Source organism: Pelophylax lessonae (genome assembly GCF_965119305.1).
Source record: "Pelophylax lessonae genome assembly, chromosome: 10".
Taxonomy (NCBI): domain Eukaryota; kingdom Metazoa; phylum Chordata; class Amphibia; order Anura; family Ranidae; genus Pelophylax; species Pelophylax lessonae.
The window spans coordinates 158,399,325-158,417,350 of NC_138777.1; the positions used below are offsets into that span (position 1 = coordinate 158,399,325).

At 42.0% G+C, this 18,026-nt stretch overlaps 2 protein-coding genes across 2 annotated transcripts in view; one reads left to right on the forward strand and one right to left on the reverse strand.

Moving 5' to 3' along the window:
- Positions 1-18,026, reverse strand: part of LOC309565999 (uncharacterized protein) — a gene marked incomplete at both ends in the record, with an annotated part of 492,320 nt that overhangs the window by 315,105 nt on the left and 159,189 nt on the right. The window lies entirely within an intron of this gene.
- LOC309565782 (transmembrane protein 272-like) overlaps positions 1-18,026 on the forward strand; it is a 120,854-nt gene that overhangs the window by 99,950 nt on the left and 2,878 nt on the right. Inside the window, exons 2-4 of the mRNA XM_082270773.1 lie at positions 7,184-7,243; positions 7,348-7,524; positions 15,183-15,346. Coding sequence (XP_082126899.1) covers positions 7,231-7,243; positions 7,348-7,524; positions 15,183-15,346 — 354 coding nt within the window. The 5' untranslated portion in view covers positions 7,184-7,230. The remainder of the gene's footprint in view (positions 1-7,183; positions 7,244-7,347; positions 7,525-15,182; positions 15,347-18,026) is intronic.

Sequence of the window (18,026 nt, forward strand, 5' to 3'; positions counted from 1 at the left end):
ATTTATATAGTACAAAATATATACAGGAAAAAATGTCTAAGTAGCATGCATATTAGGGCTGCTCATCTTCACTGGTCTCAGAATCCCATTACGATTATCATGTGAAAGATTATCAATGCATCACGATTACTGCCCACAGCAGCCCTCCATTTACATAACACAGCCCCCCATTAACATTAGACAGCCTCCCATTAACATTAGCCCCCCAATTGACATAACACAGCCCCCCCTTGACATAACACAGCCAACTTACATTTATATAGCAGACTCCCCCCCCCCCCCCCTGCACTTCACAGGAAAGCCCTGCCGGCTGCCAGTGCACTCAAAAGTTAAAACAAATTAGTGTCAGTGATGCTTCCTAGTAAGGGTTAATGTAAACTGATGCCTGATTACCTTATTATCTCTCAATCTTTTCATCGCTGTCAGTCTCGTGCACTCCGCAACTCCGGCTGGCGGGGAGGAGATTGGCCAGCCAGAGGGCACGTGACTGATGGCCGAGACTGACAGCGATGAAAAGATCGGGAGATAATAAGGTAATCCATAAAGCATCAGTTTACATTAACCCTTACTAGGAAGGGTCCCTGAAACTGAGTCCCTGACACTAATTTGTTTTAACTTTTGAGTGCACTGGCAGCCGGCAGGACTGTCCTGGGAGTGGCGGGGGGGGAGCCGGGATGACGTCATCCATGCGGCCGTTCCACAGCATTGTATTCGAAACCTTTTAAGGCTGCATCGCGATGCATCAATGCAACAATTATTTTCAACAGCCCTAATGCATATAGAGCTTGACAGACCACAATAAAATAAAAATAATTACATGAAATTGGCCGGATTACATTTTTCTATGAAGACGCTTGTATGAATAGATAGTGTGGCAATAAACTCAAAAGACTGAATTTTTTAAAGTTGAATCTGGAAGAATCCGCTCAATTATAACTAAGACATTTGTGAAACATCTGTGTCCTGTGGTAAATGACCATAAATGATTATGAATATCTTGTACAGGAATCTGATATATTGGGCGATTCTAGAAAAAAGCCCTTTATCTCTATTGTGCTGCTGTGTTGTTTTTTGTTTTTTTCTTACCTCTACATTAAAACACAGATGGTGCTTGATAGCGTGTTAGCAAACAAAATGTTGCTTCATTAACTTACGATCCCAGAAGCTATGGTTATCTAATACAGCATTTCTCAACCTTTTTGTCGGTCATGGTAACCTTTAAAAGTATGCAAAATCTCGAGACACTTAAAAGTAAGAAATATAAATAATAAAAAGCAACATATCTGCGCTCAGAACAAGAAAAACGAATAAAAGGCAAAGGCAGCCAGCACAGAATGGCTAGATTACACACCAATAAAACATAAAAAGAAAGAAAAGCCAATGCAAGTGTATATATAATTGACATTAGAATATTATGTTTATAGTCCAGTTAAAAGTCCATAGTAGAGATAACTTCTCCAACCACACATGAGATAGGATGAAGGAATAACATCAACCATACCACTTGAATGTAAATTGGACTCTTACCAGAAAATATTGACCCTCAAACGATAGAGAGATCAACAATAGCAGAAATCTTGTGTGTAGCTAGATACCAGAAGTGGCTATGGGATGGTAGGAAGGAGATTTGATAATTTTAAACTTACCTTATATCACCTTATATCTCAAACCTTAAAACCTGAATGAACACCCTTTTTTTTTTTTTTTTATAACATAAATAAGGCACTCGGACTACAGCTTGGTAAAAACGGCCGCGGCTTCTTTATTGACTGGTATTCAAAATAACATAAACCATCTTTATAAATATCAATATAAATAACAGACCAACCCAGTCATAAAAAACTCAGGTTGTCATTCACAGAAGATCAAAACAATTGATCACCATCCACCATACATTATCCACATAAACATCATATATCATAAAGTACACGTCCCCCTCAACCTAGAGGTGACCCAAACCAGTCAATTTATTGAAGCCGCGACAAACCAGGGGAGGGAGGGAGGGGAAATCCAGATGGAAGGTATGAAGAGATGTGAGCCCCTGAGGGGCCGGAGGCACCTTAAATATGCTTCTCCCTGAGGTAACCTCCACCCCATAGGCTGAGGTGAGCGGGCTCATTCGCTAATTCCTTAGAGAGAGAACCTAAACTGCCTGACCACTACCTGTTCTTCCTAATAGACCCCACTAAACTGCCTGGTAACTCATTCTGGCGGGAAACCTAGCTGAGGAGAGCTATGGGCCTCATTTACCACCCTTAATCCTGCTTTATTCTATGTTTTAACCCCTTCCACCAGCCCATATGAAAGAGGGGCTAATTTAGCCCCCTTTCTAATATTCTGGATCCCGTGTATTCACATGGAGAATGTTGATCAAAGTCACTCATGTCCAGAAGTCTATCCACTTTAAGACCAGGCCTATTTTTGAAACTTAGTGTTTACAAGCTAAAATCTGTTTTTTATTTTGCTAGAAAACTACTTGGAACCCCCAATCATATATATATATTTTTTTTAGCAGATACCCTAGACAATAAAATGGAGATCGTTGCAATAGTTTTAATCACACCGTATTTGCGCAGTGGTCTTACAAACGCAATTTTATTGGAAAAAAATCACTTTTTTTAAATTAAAAAATAAGAAATACCATAGGCCACACTTTAAGAATTTCTACAGGTTACCAGCTTAGAGTTACAGAGTAGGGCTTAAATTATTGCTCTGGCTCTAACGATCACGGTGATACCTCACATGTGTGGTTTGAACACCGTTTACATATGTGGGCGGGATTTCGATATGCGTTCGCTTCTGCGCGTGAGCTAATGGGGACAAGACGCTTAAAAAAATGTTTTCCTGTTTATTTTATTTATTTTTTATTTTTACACTGTTTTAAAAAAAAAAAATTGATTATTTTTATTCCTATTACAAGGAATGGAAACATCCCTTGTAGTAGAAATAGGCATGATGGGTCCTCTTTATTGTGAAATCTGGGGTCAAAAAGACCTCACAACTACCCTAAAAAAGGAGAAAAAAAAGTGTTGAAAAAAAAAATCGGCCCCTTAAACCGGTTGCTAGGCAACGTTTGACGTCGCTCCAGTCCTCCAAGATCATAGAGTCGAGTGAGGGCCATCTTGCCCTCACTCGACTTCCTGTCTCAGAGGGTCGGGGACTGGATCGTTTTCCCCGCTGCTGGTGGGTCTGGTGAGTGGGGAAAATGGCCGGGACGCGGCAGGAGGGGGGCACCTCTTCCGCCGTACCGTAAGGGTAATCCTGCGGTGAATCCGCTGCTGAGACCACCCTTATCTGAAAGCGTTTTTAGCGTCAAAGGACCGACGTAAATAGGCGGTGGGTGGTCGGTAAGTGGCTATTTACTGAACCACCTCAGGATAAAACAGACTAGTATGGTGTAGTATGTTCAACTAAAGATAATTAATTAACAGTATTGCACTTACAGGATATTAGAAGAAATCGGCATAAGAAACATCCAAATTTTAAAGACCGCGGTGTACCAGCATGCTTACGTCATGCGTCCTGCCTCATGCATTTCGTCATTAATTGACGTCATCAGAGGTGTCACGTGTAGAGGAGGGGCCTGCTGAGGTCACAACGCACTGAGATAGGCGAGGACGAGGAGAGTCTGTTAATCAGTAACCAAACAGTGTAGATTGTTTTCTGGAGTTTTTGTGCTGATATGAGTTGGTACACTGTAAGCACCAGAAATATGTGAGTGTTTTAATTGTAGTGTGCATGAAAAAAAAAAAAAAACCTGGTTGTTTTAAAGTTAAAGCACTATATATAGTGTTTTTTCCCATGTTGCCTTGGCTGAGCGAAGGAGTATCTAAGGAGGAAGTTGATATATTGTGTACATCTAAGTCATCTGAAAATCAAAGTGGATCCCCTTGGTGTGGATCAGAGGCACAGATAGACCATATCAGTGGCCACATACCTTAACCACTTAAGCCCCGGAAGATTTTACCCCCTTCCTGACCAGGGCCTATTTTGCGATTCGGCACTGCGTTATTTTAACGGACAATTGCACGGTCGTGCGACGTTGTACCCAAATGAAATTGAAGTCCTTTTTTCCCCACAAACAGAGCTTTCTTTTGGTGGTATTTGATCACCTGTGCGATTTATTTATTTTTTTTTGATCATGCGCTATAAACAAAAAAAGAGCGTCAATTTTGCAAAAATAACAATATTTTTCACATTTTTTATATGAAATTCCCAGAAAAAAAAATGGAAAAATCAAAATTTTTTAACATTTTAGGCCAATTTGTTTTATGCTACATATGTTTGGTAAAAAAAATCGCAAAAAGCGTATTTTGATTGGTTTGAAAAGTTATTGCGTTTTACTAAGGGAAAGATTTTTGTCATTTTCATTTTTATTGTTTTTTTTTTTTTTTTTGCGGGACTGTGACATTGCGGCGGACAGATCGGACCCTTGACTGACATTTTTGAAAATTTTGGGGTTACCAGTGACATTACTACAGTAATCAGTGCTATACATATGTACTGTTACTGTAAAAATGACACTGGCAGTGAAGGGGTTAACTTTATTTGAGAGGGAGGGGTTATGTATGTCCCTAGGGGCGTGATTCTTACTGTGATTGGATGTGGCTGTGTGTGTAACAGCACAGATCAACGGTCCTACATAGCAGGACCATATGATTTGTGCTGTTACACAGGGGAGAATGACAGGCGGCTTTGTTTACATTAGCCGCCTGCCTTTCTCCCTCTGTAACCGGCGATCGCGAGGTCCGCCGGTCACTCGCGCGGGGGGGTCCGTGACCGAGCGGGAGCGCGCCTCCAGCGGCGCGCGCTCGCTCCCTAGACCCTCACAGGCTAGCGACGTAGACCTACGTCGCTTTGCCTGTGAGGGGCTGACTGCCGACGTAAATCGTCGTTAGGCAGTCGGCAAGTGGTTAAGGTGAGGGCACATCTCTGGTGAAGGGAACCTCATGTTGCATGGTAGAAGTTCTTAGCACATGGTGGTGGATTTCATAGAGGATTATTTCCATTATTATTTATTGAAATACACTATATTTTCAAAAGTATTGGGACACCTGCCTTTACACACACATGAACTTTATTGGCATCCCAGTTTTTGTCTGTAGGGTTCAATATTGAATTGGCCCACCCTTTGCAGCTAAACAAGCTTCAACTCTTCTGGAAAGGCTGTCCATGAGCTTTAGGAGTGTGTCTATGGGAATGTTTGACCATTCTTCCAGAAGCGCTCTTATTAGGTCAGGCACTTGAAGGCCTGGCTCACAGTCTCCACTTCTAATTCATCCCAAAGGTGTTCTATCGGGTTAAGGTCAGGATTCTGTGCAGGCCAGTCAAGTTCCTCCACCCCAAACTTGCTCATTCATGTCTTTATGGACCTTCCTTTGACCACTGGTCCAAATCATTTGGTGGAGGGGTGGGGTTATGGTGTGGGGTTGTTTTTCCAGGGTTGGGCATGGCCACTTGGTTTCAGTGAAGGGAACTCTTAAGGCTACAGCATACCAAGACATTTTGGACATTTCATGCCCCCAACTTTGTGGGAACAGTTTGAGGATGTCCCCTTCCTGTTCCAACATTACTTCGCACCAGTGCACAAATCAAGGTCCATAAAGACATGAACGAGTGAGCTTGGGGTGGAGGAACCTGACTAGCCAGCACAGAGTCCTGACCTCAACCCAATAGGACACCTTTAATTACACTTTATGCACTTTATAATTTTATTGTTAATACATGTTATTCATTGGTTTGGTTATATTTTTTTCAAATAAGATCTCACACCAGGTATATTCAAAGTGACAGTACTCACGTTATGGTGGAACAATGATCATTATGCAATAATCATTTTTTGAGTGTGGAACGTGGCACTATTAGTTTGATACATTTAGCTAACACAGTGTCAACCAAGGTATGAAGTGTCTATCACTTGTTTTTAATGCTTACTGTGCATGGTACACATCAGTGGGCAGAATTTATGTACTTTAAAACCTTGTAAAAAATATGTTTATTGTTAATTTTAATGTGAGATATCAGAGGGATAAATTCGAACCATTACAAGCCTTCGCTCTGTTTATTTTGATGCAAAGCAAGCAGCTTTCACTTGCAGCCAAGCTCCTTTGATTCTACAGAGATAGTTGTACAGTCTTTGTGTTATCAGAATTTAGGCAAGTGCAGTCTACTTTCTTCACTGCAGGTTGCATTTAACCACACTGGAGAGGAAGTAAAAAGAAACATGGTTCCTCTAGGGTTTCCTGAGTCACCGGGGAAGCTATCCAATTGGATACTGCTGCCCCATGTGACTCAGCAGCATCTTGGGTAGGGCAGAGCCTTTTTAAGGCCCTGGCTCCCAGGCTTGGGGTACATTTTGCAGTTGTGCAGTAGGACAGGTCATCTGACAGGGCCAATGATTGGTGGCAGGGAGAGGTTCCAGTCGAGTAGGGGAAGGGTAGGGAGACCTCATCCCTCTGGAGACCTCCCCACTTGGGCTCGGACTGGCCAGGCTGCATTCCGCCCCTCAAGACAGATGCTGTTGGCACATCTAGACCTGCTCTGCTACACATTGCTGATATTGTCATGAGTATTCCTGGCCGGGTGCCTTCCTGCAGGGTTTGTTGAGAATTACTGGATTCTGCAATAATACAAGTGTTGTACTCTGCAATCAGACTCTGAGTGTTCACTGCTATGCTGCACCGCCCCACAGGCAGGACTGAACTTTTAGATTGACAGCTCATTATTTCTCAGTGCAAGGGTATGGGTACCTAGTCCTCTTCATGGGCCACAAAACAAGGCCCTAGGGGGCGCATACAGTCCACTGGCTACCAGGTGAGCAGCCATGTCTTAGCAGAAGCAGGACAATTTAATCAGTATTCTTACGGAATACTACTTAATGGGCTCCAGCTCCTCACCCTAAGTGATCAGAGTTCTGGGGTGAAAAACGAGAAAAGCAAATAAGTGACCAACAGGAAAGCAGGAAGGAGTGGGACTGTGCAACATTTCTGTTTGGGAAACACTATACAAATAAAAATCAATATTTGGGATGATGGTTTTAATAAGCTAATTACTTTTGTTATTAGTTTTCAAAATTATTGTTGGTTTTTCTGTTGATGATTATGATTTTGTTATATTTTGCTTCATCATATTAGCTTTGTGATATAACTGTTCAAAATTAACATGCCATTTGATACAATTTCAGGTTCACAGATATGCTCTGTGGTAATCTGGACAGCACTCAGCATAGCCATGATTGTCATAGGTAATTTCAACTATTGATATGTTTCCAATTACTCATTATAAGGAATTATAGTGCACGTTTTATAGTACAATGTGTGTGATTAATGTATTCTCTCTTTCCTACAGGGGCCTTATACATCGATAAATGCAACATTGAGCCCAAGATCCCCATCTACCTTATAGTGGCTGGTGCAGTTCATTTAGTTGGATTTGTGCTCTTACCACTGAAGTTTGTCTTTGTGAAGTTAATGTATACCATAGAGGGAATTCTGGGTCTCTTTTCACTTTGTTGGTTCATTGCAGGTATATCTATGACAAATATATTGTACTATATCTATCACACAGAGAGAGATGCATAACTATATGTGCAGAAGGTACCAGTCTTCCAAATCCCCTAGGCACTAGCATAGCTTCTACTTCCCCTTTAAGCCTAACTTAGTCCTGAATAGAGTAGGGAAGAACTAAAAATTCTGTAGGTTTTTTTTTATGTTAGTTTTTTTCACTTCCTGTCCCTGTGGGTTTTGCACCGTAACAGAAAGACACCGACTAACCCTTCCAACTTAACTAAAATTATGTTTTTGTTTTTATCTTTGTGTCAGTTTGGAGATATTTTTCACAATTTTAGTGGAGTTGAGCTTTAAGCCTGGTATACACTATCAGTTTTTTTTTTTCATTCAACCCAGCGGGCTGAACGAAAATACTGAAGGAGATCCTGTACTAAAAATCCAATGTTAGTACAGCGATCTCCCCCCACTGAGCTATTGTGTTCCCAACAGGGGGACAACGCTGGCTGAGAGCGCATATCGGATGCCAGTCAGCATACCTTTTTCGGTCCTGCCCCTTTGCCAGAAGCCAGAATTTCGACCGGCTTTTGTCGGTTTGTTTGGCTGCAGAGCCCTTAAGGCACTATTCAAACCTGGGCATTTTAGGATTGCCCGTGATCTCAAAACGCAATAAAATCGCAAAACTCAGGTTCAGGTCGCATTATTTTTAATGCCACCCAAAATGTGGTGCAATTGTCGCTTCAATCGTGGCAAATTGTGTGAAGCTTGTCACCCAAAAGAAGCTCCTGCTAGTTTTTAGATGACAAGATTCAAGCAATGCGATTTGCTAAGATTGCTGCATGATTCTGCCTCAATCCCTAAACGCCCAGGTGTGAATAGAGCCTTAAGCAAAAAGTAGAGTTGATACTTTTTTTGTATTTAACCACTTGCCGACCGCCGCACGCCGATCTACGTCGGCGGTCAGCCCCTCACAGGCAAAGTGACGTAGGGCTACGTCACTAGCTTGTGAGGGCCTAGGGAGCGAGCGCGCGCTGCCGGAGGCGCGCTCCCGCGTGGTCAGGGACCCCCCCGCGCGTGTGGCCGGCGGACCCGATGTCCGCCAGCCACTCTGCGATCGGCGGGGGAGAGGGAGAAAGTCAGGCAGCTTGTGTAAACAAGCTGCCTGTCATTCTCCCCTCTGTATGAGAGCTGATCATATGGATCTACTATGTAGATCCGTTGATCACTCTGCATACAGCTGAAGCCACAGCCAATCACAGTAAGAATCACGCCCCTAGGGACACACACAGCCCCTCCCTCTCAAATAAAGTTAACCCCTTCACTACCAGTGTATTTTTACAGTAACAGTGCATATATATATAGCACTGATTACTGTAGAAATGTCACTGGTAACCCCAAAAGTGTCAAAAATGTCAGTCAAGGGTCCGATCTGTCCGCCCCAATGTCGCAGTACCGCAAAAAAAAAAATCGCAGATCGCCGCCATTACGCGTTAAAAAAAAAAACAACAAAAATGACAAAAATCTTTCCCTTAGTCAGTAAACGCAATAACTTTTGCGCAAACCAATCAAAATACGCTTTTTCCGATTTTTTTTTTTTTTTTTTTTTTTACCAAACATAGGAAGCATAAAACAAATTGGCCGAAAATTTTAAAAAATTTTGATTTTTTACATTTTTTTGGGGGGGAATTTCATATAAAAAAAAGGGAAAAGTATTGCTATTTTTGCAATATTGACGCTCTTTTTTTGTTTATAGCGCGTGATCAAAAAAATCGCACAGGTGATCAAATACCGCCAAAAGAAAGCTCTGTTTGTGGGAAAAAAAGGACGCCAAATTCGTTTAGGTACAGCGTCGCACGACCGCGCAATTGTCCGTTAAAGTCACGCAGTGCCGAATCGCAAAATACCCCCTGGTCGTTTAGCAGCCAAATCCTCCGGGGCTTAAGTGGTTAAAATGGGTACAACATTGCAATATTCTCCTGCAGATTACATTGATGTATATGTTTAACAGTTTTTTTCACATATTATTGAATTGAATATACCTTGTTTTTAATACAACCCCAATTCCAAAAAAGTTGGGACGCTGTGTAAAGTCTTCATGAAACACAATGTAATGTTTTGCAAATCTCATAAACTCATATTTTAATTACAATAGAAAAAAAAAACAATTTACATGTTTAAACTGAGAAGATGTATCATTTTAAGAAACAATAAGGTAAGGCCCCGTTCACATTGCAGCGACCCGACTTTGCCGGGCGACCTCACAGGTCGCGGCAGGCTGCTCGCCCCTCGGAGCGGACGGCGGCACGGACATCATAACATTGAAGTCTATGCAGGTCGCTCCGGGTCGCCCCAAAGAAGCTCCGGACCCTTTTTCTAAGTCGGAGCGACTTGTGTCGCTCCTATTAGAATGGGTCCACCATAGCTTCTGTATGGCAGGTGACCTACGGCGACCTGTGAGGCGACCAGGTCGCCTCACAGGTCGCCCCAGTGTGAACGGGGGCTAAAGGTTAAATTGAAGGCAGCAACACATCTCAAGAAAGTTGGCACAGGGCAACAAAAGCTGACAAAGTAGGTGGTACTAACAAGGAAGAGCTGGAAGAACATTTTGCAACAAATTAGGTTAATTGACAACAGGTCAGTAACATGATTGGGTATAAAAAGAGCATCTTAGAGAGTCAGAGTGTCTGAGATTGACCAATCTGTGAAAAGCTGCTTCTAAAAATTGACGAACAATTTCAAAGTAATGCTCCTCAACTTAAAATTGCAAAGAATAGAATGTAACCAGTTCCTGATTGCCCCTCCTGCGCGAAATGACCTAAGATGACGTCGGTCACTCGCCTGGTGCTAGGGGAAGAGCGCACGCCGCCGTCTGCGTGCTCCCACCCCCACTAGGCAGCGGGGATGCCGATGCACAGGGCTGGCGGCACAGATTGCCGCCAGCCACCCGCAATCGCTCCCAGCTGAGAGAGGAGAATGGTCAGCTGTTGTAAACACAGCTGATCGTTCTTATCTCTGAAATGATCACAGAGCGCTTGTGATCCTTCTATATAGGATCACAGGTCTCTATGGTCATTTCATAAGCCCCTCCCCCACAGTTAGTAAACACGCCCATAGGCTTACATTTAACCCTTTGATCACCCACTAGGTTAACCCTTTCCCTGCTAGTGCCATTATTACAGTAACAGTGCATATTTTTGGCACTGATTATTGTAGTAATGTCACTGGTCCCCCAAAAGTGTCAAAAAGGTCAGTTAGGGGCTCTGATCTGTCCACTGCAATGTTGCAGTCCCACTAAAAATCACAGATCGCCACCATTGCTACTAAAATAAATAAAAAAAAATGAAAAATCTTTCCCGTAGTTTATAGATGCGATAACTTTTCAAAATACGCTTATTGCGGTTTTTTTTACCAAAAATATGTAGCAGAATACAAATTGGCCTAAAATAATTTAAAAATTAGATTTTTACATTTTTTTGGGGAACGTTGTATAGCAGAATGTGAAAACTATTGTTTTTTTTTTTTTTCAGAATTGTCGCTCTTTTTTTGTTTATAGTGCAAAAAATAAAAATCGCACAGGTGATCAAATACCACCAAAAGAAAGCTTGATTTGTGGGGAAAAAAGGTCCCTGCAATTTTCCGTTAAATTAACGCAGTGCCGGAAAGCAAAAAAATGGCCTGGTCATTAAGGGGGCAAATCCTTCCAGTCCAAAACTAGTTAAATGTATCATCATCTACAGCACAAAATATCATCAAAAGATTAGGAGAATTATGAGAAATTTCTGTACTCAAGGAACAAAGCCTAAACGCAATATTGGATGCCCGTGATCTTTGGGCCCTCAGACAGCAATATAATAAATCATAATGCTGTGATGGACATCACTGCATGGGCTCACTAATACTTTCAGAAATCACTGTCTGTGAACACAGTTTGCTGTGCCATCCAATAAAGCTCTATCAAGCAAAATCCAGAAACGCCACCATCTTCCCTGGGCCAAAGCTCATTTAAAATGGTCTGTTGCAAAGTGGAAAACTGTTCTGTGGTCAGTCAAATTTAAATTTGACATTCTCTCCAACAACCATGGGCACCAACTTCTTCGAATTAAAGAGGAGAGGGACCTTCCAGCTTGTTATCAGCGCTCAGTTCTCTGATGCTATGGGGGTGCGTTAGTGCATATGGAATAGCCAGCTTGCACATCTGGAAAAGCACCATCAATGCAGATTTTCGAGCAGCATATGCTGCCATCCAGATTACATCATTTTTAGGGAAGGCCTTCCATATTTCAGCAGGACAATGCATGGGCCAAGTGGTTGGCACTTTCACCTGGCAGCACTAGTGTTGTTAGTTTGAATCCCAACCATGAAACCCCCTGCCTGGAGTTTGCATGTTCTCCCTGTGCCTGCGTGGGCTTCCTCCAGGTACAATGGTTTCCTTCCACACTCCAAAAACATGTTGGTTAGTTAACTTGCTCCTGTCTAAATTGGCCTTAGTATATGCATGTAAGATTGGAAGATCCGTGGACGGGAATCGGTGTGAATATACAATTTATATATGTAAAACTGTGTATAAATTGTTGGTGCTATATAAATACCTGTAATAAATAAACTGCAAACTGCATCTGGGTGTGGAAGTCTGGAAGCCCTGCCTGCAGTCCAGACTTTTCACTGATTGAAAATATTTGCCACATATTGAAAGGAAAAGTACAACAGACCCAGGACTGTTGAGCAGTTAGAATCCTATATCAGGGAGGAATGGGACAACAATCCTATCTCAGCAACTTGCCTCCTCAGTTCCCTGATGTTTACAGAGTAATGAAAAAACTTGGGATAGAAAAGGCGGGGCTTTGCGGGCCAGTGGGAGTAGAAGGATCAGAGACAAAACTAATTATAAAACCAAAAATACATTTTATTGATACATAAAGAGAATAAAAAACACGCATGGGCTACCATGCATGTATAATTGCAACAAACTGACATACAGATAAAATCAAAACATATAATGTCACTGTTGGTCTAGAAACATATCCCATAGGGATTAAAGCCAAAAGACAAAGCCTGTATAGGATGGAAGATGGGTCTCAAGCTGAGTTCGGTCACGGTAGGTCCCCAGCAAGCCAACGCGTTTCGCTCAAGGCTTCCTCAGGGCCTGAGAGACCATAACAGACCGATGTTTCCTTCTTAGCAGTGACCGGTATTAAGCGACAGGGCTGCAGCGATACATATGCCGTTCGGAAGATATTGCTTCCATATTCACCATATAAAGTCTAAAATAGACCTCAAATAGACCTCAAGGATATATTTTTCTTGCACCGAGTCCGATATGCTGGGTCCCGACTACTTCATCAAAGGCAAGGCTTCTGGGGATAGTTCCACTGTAGCCTCTTGGGGTAAAGTCACCCCTCAGCAGGTGGATGTCCTCTTCCTAAATTATTCGTCCTATACTGCACGGCAATTTTTGTGTACATGTTTACAGAGTGTTGTTAAAAGAAGAGGGGGAGATACACCATGGTAAACATGGCCCTGTCCTAACAGTTTTTAGACATGTTGCTGTCATCAATTTCAAAATGTCCTTTTTTTTTATTTTTTAACCACTTTACCACCGGAGGATTTTCCTGCTTTATGTCCAGGCCACTTTTTGCGATTCGGCACTGTGCGAGTTTAACTGACAATTGCGCGGTCATGCAACGCCGTACCCAAACAAAATTTACGTCCTTTTTTCCCCACAAACAGAGCTTTCTTTTGGTGGTATTTGATCACCTGTGCAATTTTCATTTTCTGCCATATTAATAAAAAAACCGACAATTTTGAAAAAATAACAATATTTTTCTACTTTGACAGTTAAAAAATATCCAATATATTCAATTTTTGTCATATTTTAGGCCAAAATGTATTTAGCTACATGTCTTTGACAAAAAAATTCTCAATGAGCATATTTTTAATCGCTTTAAGACTGGAAGATTTTACCCCATTCCTGACCAGGCCATATTTTGCGATTCGGCACTGCGTTACTTTAACGGACAATTGCACAGGCGTGCAATGCTGTACCCAAATTAATTAATTTATGTCCTTTTTTCCCCCACAAATAGCTTTCTTTTGGTGGTATTTGATCACCTGTGCGATTTTTTTTTTACTTTTTGCGCTATAAACAAAAAAAAGAGCGACAATTTTGAAAAAATAACAATATTTTTCCAATTTTTCTATATGAAATCCCCCCCCCCCCCCCAAAAAATGTAAAAATCCAAATTTTTTAAAATTTTACGCCAATTTGTTTTTTGCTACATATTTTTGGTAAAAAAAATCGCAATAAGCATATTTTGATTGGTTTGCGCAAAAGTTATCGCAGCTACTAACTACGGGAAATTTATGTCATTTTTATTGGTTTTTTTTTTAACTAGTAATGGAAGCGATCTGCGATTTTTTTTTTTTTTTTTTTTTTTGCGGGACTGCGACATTGCGGCGGACAGATCGGACCCTTGACTGACATTTTTGACACTTTTGGGGGTACCAGTGACATTACTACACTTAGGAGATCCACCGCCGTTCCTCCCCTTGCCCTGACTCCGGCTGTGACTGAATACAGTGGGACCGAGCCTCCGGACAATAATGGCTGTGTTGAGTTATTTTGAGGGGACAGCAAATTTACACTGTTATACAAGCTGTACACTCACTACTTTACATTGTAGCAAAGTGTTATTTCTTCAGTGTTGTCACATGAAAAGTATAAAATATTTACAAAAATGTGAGGGGTGTACTCACTTTTGTGAGATACTGTATATAGCAATGACTGTTTCTTATACATAGATATACTTATTTCAAATAAGTGGGTCTTGCACATTCTTGTGGCTAAAGTACCCAATTATGGTCTCTTTGTATGTCTAGTGTAGTGACCCTCCTCTTATAGCGCATTCTTATAGTGGACTACATTACTATGTGGATGGAGCCAAGACCAGCACTTAAAGCCTCCCCTAATTTCATCACTAAGCCGCTTCTTCTTTAGGATCAGATAGGACGTGCATGTTCATTACTAAATGCTGAACGCTGGCGCAAGGCCTCTTGAGAGATGTTGTCTGCGGCAGGCAGGGTGCATGTAACAATGATAAAACTTACACTGCTCAAGCCTCAGACTGGAAATTCAGAAATAGCACTTCCCTGGTCTGTGCTATTTTAGTTAATACCACCTATCCTTTTGTGTCTGGATCATGTCATCTTTAGAATATTCCTTTCTTTTAAAATGTAACCCAATTGGAGGTGCCATGCAAATGCAGCATACTGTATGTTTATTCAGAGTTCTGACATGAGCAAACATGAAACTCCAGGATGGATTATGGATTACACTAGAATTACAATCACTGCATTATTTTAGATGTGTTACCTAGCAGGAAGCACTGTATCATGTGGGATACCAGAGGAAGAAAAGATTTTAGTACCAGGTATGCGTATGTGTGTTTAGGACAGTGGCAATGCCAAAAAAATAATTTAACACAGTAACGAGAAGTAAGAAAAGGTTTGCTACCATTGCGTTAGAAATGTATAAATGCAGAAGCTAAAAAATATATTGGTACTGGTCCTATATTTTTTTTGCTGACTGTGTTTTAGTCTAGAAACCCATTGTACAGTACCAACGTTTCCATTTATGAAAGCAAGATGTGCTCAGATTTAATATTTTGCTTCTCGTTCTAGGAAGTGTCTGGGTGTTTAGAATCTACCAGGTCAGCCCTAGAGACTGCAATGATACAGTTTATCAATTTGCATTTGGAATCTTGATCTTTGAATACGTCTTTTTATGTCTTGCTGTATTCCTGATCTGCCTGTGTACTTGCTGTGGTTGCTGCCTAGGATTAAGGGTAAGTATTTTATAAACAATGCACATAAAATGCATAAGGATATATTGGGAGATAGTAACACTATTGATGATGTTGTCTTACCTAACACCATACCTCCCAAATTTAGAACTTGAAAATTAGGGACAATTTAGAGAGACTCTGACCTGCGGTGCCAAAAAGTGGGCATGGTTAAATTTAATTGATAATGGACCATGGCTTAATAGATTCTGATTAGAAACAATGAAGAAACCTGACATTTGGCACACATTTAATTCACTGAGTGTACACGCTGTCCCCATTTTCCCTGTACATAACCCTCCACCCTACCCCCCACCCCAGTGTACACTCTGTCTCTCTCTACACACTGCTTTCCCTCTGTTCACATTTCCCCCCTCCCTGTACACATTACCGCCTTTTCCTCTGCACACTCTGTCCACCCTGCCCCCTCAGTATAATTCCCCTCACCCCAGCCTTCGCACACATTGCCCCCAACCCTGTAGACATTGATACACTCTGTGTAAAAACATAAACCGAAAAGACAGAGCGCTCCGGCTCCTAGTGCAACACTATTTATTGTTTCAAATTAAAAGATAACAAAGTAACACTAAACACTCACATTGTGTTCAGAGAACAATCACCTCTATATGAAACTGTAGTGGCTCTCTCATGTGTAGGGCTCCAGGCTGGATACAGGGTAAGCTGACAGCCAAAGTTCTCAGTGTATCAGCGTGCAGCCACTGGCAGGCTGCACACAAGCTGCCCACACACAATGAGGATCCACTGATCACCGGGAGACACGATCCAGATACACGTCAAAGTGATCCTCGAGCAGTGCCAGCTGGTTCCTATGACAATGCGTTTCGGAGGGCATGGCCTCCTTGTTTAGGTCCTGCGTCAAATATTTTCTTAATTCCTTCACTGGCTCAGTAAGCAGTAGAGAGGCTTCCACCGACCAGCAGGATAAGTGCAGCAGCAGGTCACCCTGGTAGATGACACAGGCTCACCCAGAGTGCAGAGTCTAAGCACTAACTGTTGTTCCCAGAGCTTCTAATGGTGGAGATTGGTTTTGATGCGTGTTAGTAGTAGGTCACGGTCCTCAGGATCACCCCACCAGGGGGTGAGCAAGCTGGGGTTCAGTAGCAGATATAGCACATAGGGATCAAGCAGAAGTGTAGTCAGTAAACAGCCAAAGGACGGTAACAAGTGGTCGCAGGTTGGGATCAAGCACAAGTATAGTCGAGGAACAAGCCGGAGGTTGGTAACAAGTGGTAGCAGAGATATGGACAGCAGCAGGGGTGACAAGAGATAGATTTTCCCTGAAGAGAGCACAATAATCTGGCAAACAGTGCAAAGGCATGGCTAAAATAGGAAGTTCCAGGGAGGAGTAAAGGGAGCAAAGGGTTCAAGGTTCAAGAGAAACAAGGTTCAAGGCAAGATCATTCAAGGAATTATCCAGGGAGCTGTCCAGCATTCCAGGTGGTTCAGGAAGAAGAGATATTGCCAGACACAGCAGAGTTTAAAGGTTGAGACCCGGGTCCGGACAATAATAAATGCTTGCATTTTAATCTTCAGCAGATATTAGCCCTCACGTCTGTATGGGTTTCCTCCTCCATAGTTACATGGTGTAACGCTCCTGCGTTTTTATATGGTGTGGATTTTCAGCTGCAGAAATAGTTCCACGTCAGTAGTCATGTAAGAGATATGCTGAGATACCATTCCCAACCTCAATGACTCATCATGTGTGGAAGGTCTTATTTCAGCCAGTAAATACACACAATTAGCAAGCTGGTTCCTAGAGTGATTTTATGTATGTGGTAACACAATGATGAAGGTTGAGGGATAGGTTGAGTGGAGGTGGTAGGTGATAGACACTTGAAGGTGAGACAGTAGCAGATGGATGCAGGAAGGTTTAGCAATGTTGTATGATAGCAGATGATAGAATAGCAGGTGGACATACAAAAGAGATCAACCCAGTGCAGAAAAGTAGCAGTAGTCTCAAGAGCTAGCAATCTAGTTATGCAGATGTGATAAACAGTCTTTACTATGCAGAGCTAGATAGTGTAAGCTTAGTATAAGTTTATAGAGAATTCCCCTGCGGGGTACTTAGCACTATTAGCGATACAGCCGAAGGGTGGTTCAGGAGAGGCGGATGATCCAGTAGCGGGATACAGGGATCAGCGCAGCGAGGTTCCGTCAGCGAAGTAAGCTTGCAAGCATGGAAGCTTCAAGCAAGGTTAGCATCCAGGTAAGGGTGTTTGAACGAACACATGTGAGTGAGAACCGGCGCTTTAAATAGCCATCTAGTCCGGCGCTGGGTGATGACAGCTCCAGTCTTAAAGGTGTATGCGCACCTTTCCAAAAGTAAATGGTGGGGCGCATACACTTGTGGAAAGTGTAATTTAGGGTACCAAAGGTACCGGAACATTACACATGGTTGGTGAGGTCGAATAAAGACACCAATGCATCCAGTTCAGCATGTCAGTGTGTGTGTGTGAGACTACTGTTTTCCGTATTCTCATACATTGTGTTCACTAGAAAAAACATCTAAAAGTTTTTTTTTTTCTTAATTTATCTACACTCCCCACTGACACCACTAACTGTTGAAGGGAGTTCTACATCCTTTGATATTATGGTAGAATACCTGCGCTATTATTCCTATTTATGTATTAAATAAAATACAATTCTGATGAGGCTGCTGCTG